At 35.5% G+C, this 2,566-nt stretch overlaps 1 protein-coding gene across 1 annotated transcript; it reads right to left on the bottom strand.

The window, feature by feature from the left end:
- Positions 1-981: 981 nt before the first annotated feature.
- LOC107759201 (uncharacterized) lies at positions 982-2,346 on the bottom strand. The gene is made up of 3 exons (XM_016577082.1): positions 1,800-2,346; positions 1,443-1,639; positions 982-1,389 (listed from the first exon to the last, which is right to left on the bottom strand). Exons 1-3 carry the CDS (start codon positions 2,344-2,346, stop codon positions 982-984), a joined length of 1,152 nt encoding a protein of 383 aa, XP_016432568.1.
- Between the last annotated feature and the right edge of the window lie 220 nt (positions 2,347-2,566).

The following is a 2,566-nucleotide window of genomic DNA, read 5'->3' as shown; positions in this document are numbered from 1 at the left end:
TGATAGTTCCATTGATGTGACAATTGATGGATCTGATGAAGAAGGATCTACTACATGCTCATGATCAACAACATCATTAGTAGGCAACAATTGAATATTTGAACTTTCATTTCCAGAATTAAAGTTCCAGCTTGCATCTTCATTAAACACAACATTTCTACTGACTATAATTTTTTCACTCACTGGATTATATAGCTTATAAGCTTTAGATTGTGTGCTATAACTAATAAAGACACATTTTTCAGATTTTTCATCAAGCTTGCGTCGAACCTGTGAATTCACCAAAGCATAAGCTACACATCCAAAGACACGTAAGTGGCTTACCTTGGGCTTGTTACCTCTCCATGCTTCATATGGTGTTCGATTAAAAACTGCCTTGGTGGGTGAAATATTCAACACATAGACAGCAGTGGCAAGGGCTTCAGCCCAAAAAGACTTTGAAACACCTCTAACTTGCATCATGCTTCTGCCCATGTCGACAATTGTGCAATTCTTACGTTCGGCTACACCATTTTGCTCTGGTGTATAAGGTGTTGAGAGCTCTCTATGTATTCCATTTTCCTCGCAGAAGGAACTGAATTCATTTGACATAAACTCACCACCTCCATCCGTTCGAAGAGTTTTTATTCTACATCCACTTTGCTTCTCAACAAAAGATTTAAATTTCTTGAAATTCTCAAAAGTTTAAGATTTAAATTTCAAGAAATATATCCAACTCATACGACTATAATCATCAATAAAAAGCAAAAAGTATCGACTTCCCCCTAAGGACTCAATACTCATAGGGCCGCACAAGTCAGCATGTACTAACTCGAGACAAATAGAAGCTCTCCAAGACTTGCCTATAGGAAAAATAATTTTACTTTGTTTTCCATAAACACAGCTTTCACAAAAATCAAGATTCTCAACTTTTGGCAATCCAAAAACCATTTCCTTTTGGATCAATAACTTCAGTCCATTAGCATTTAAATGTCCATAACGCTAATGCCACAGTCTAGTATCATTATCACTACTAGCAACCATAGCACATTTCTCGACCATTGAAACTTCTAAAGGAAACATTTTGTTGTTAGTCATTGGAACTGTAGCAATGGTTTGTCCAGATTTCTTACTTCTAATAGTGCAAAAACCATCATCAAAAGAAATCGAGTATCCGCTAATCATTAACTGTCTAATGCTAAGCAAATTATGAGATAAACTAGGAACAAACATCACATCTTCTAATATTTTAGCATTACCTTGGCTGGTTCTAATTCTAACAGTACCTCTACCTTCAACTTGGATCTTCTTGTTGTCTCCTAGCCTCACGTCTGATTTTTTGGACTCATCAAGTTCTTTGAACAATGATCTTATTTCAGACATATGATTGGAACATCCACTGTCCAAAATCTAAACATCGGTAGGAATTTCTTTTTCACAATAAAAGGCCATAAACAACTTACTCTCATCGTCATTTTTTTCTGCAAAACTTGCTTGGTTATTTTCATCCTTCTGCTTTTGACAACAATAAGCTTCCTTATGACCTGACTTTCTGCAGTAATTGCACAAAAATATCCTATTTTGTTTCTCTTCATTTGATCCTCCTCTATCTCGACCTCTTCCTTGACCTCTTTCACGTCCTCTTCCTCAAAAACCACCCCTGCCACGACCACGATTAAAAAAAAATTCTGACTTATCTTTCTGATGGGTGGACTCTCCCTTCACCTGAAATGCTTTTTCTTCATTTTTTTCATGTAACCTTAGGAGCCTTTCTTCATGAGCTTGCAAAGAACTCATTAGTTCATCAAAAGAATAATCACATAAGTCATGAGATTCCTCAATCGCAACAACAACATGTTCAAACTTTGGAGTAAGACTCCTTAAAACTTTTGCAACAACAATTTCTTCAGATATATCTTCACCATAAGACTTCATTTGATTAACAAGAGAAGAAACTCTAGACAAATAAGTTTGAATAGATTCATTACTTTTCATAGAAAGAGTTTCAAATTCACGACGGTAAGTCTGCAATTTTACCGTAATTACTTTAGCTGAACCTTGAAATTCCTTCTTCAAAATCTTCCATGCCTGCGAAGACGTAGTTGCTGCTGCAATTCTTGAAAAGATTGTGTCATGGACTGCTTGTTGAATGAAACACAGTGCTTTGGCATCCTTCTTTTTGATCTTTTTTAATTTTTCCACCTCTTCATTAGAGCTTGCTTGATCCACAAACCCTTCTTCCACCAGCTCCCAAACTCCTTGTGATTTGAAAAGAGTTTTCATTTTGATACTCCAAAACTCATACTTTTCACCAGTAAAAATTGGAATGAGTGATTGTGAAGATGATGAAATACCATTCACGACCATTTTTCTTTTGCTCTCATACTTTCTCTCTAGTTTCACTCAAATACTCACCCAATTTTGAAAAGAACCGGGCTCTAATATCAGATTTGTTGGATAAGAAAAGAATTATAAGGAGAAAGTAAACAAAAAAATAGAGCAAAAGAGATGAAAAACTACTGTAATTCTTGTATTTCTGATACAGCGAAGTGTAAAATAACAACCTATAAATAGGCTTACAAAGAAA

This window comes from Nicotiana tabacum, chromosome 3 (genome assembly GCF_000715075.1).
Source record: "Nicotiana tabacum cultivar K326 chromosome 3, ASM71507v2, whole genome shotgun sequence".
Lineage (NCBI taxonomy): Eukaryota > Viridiplantae > Streptophyta > Magnoliopsida > Solanales > Solanaceae > Nicotiana > Nicotiana tabacum.
Note: the sequence above shows the minus strand (reverse complement) of the source record. Positions and strands in the feature narration are given on the sequence as shown.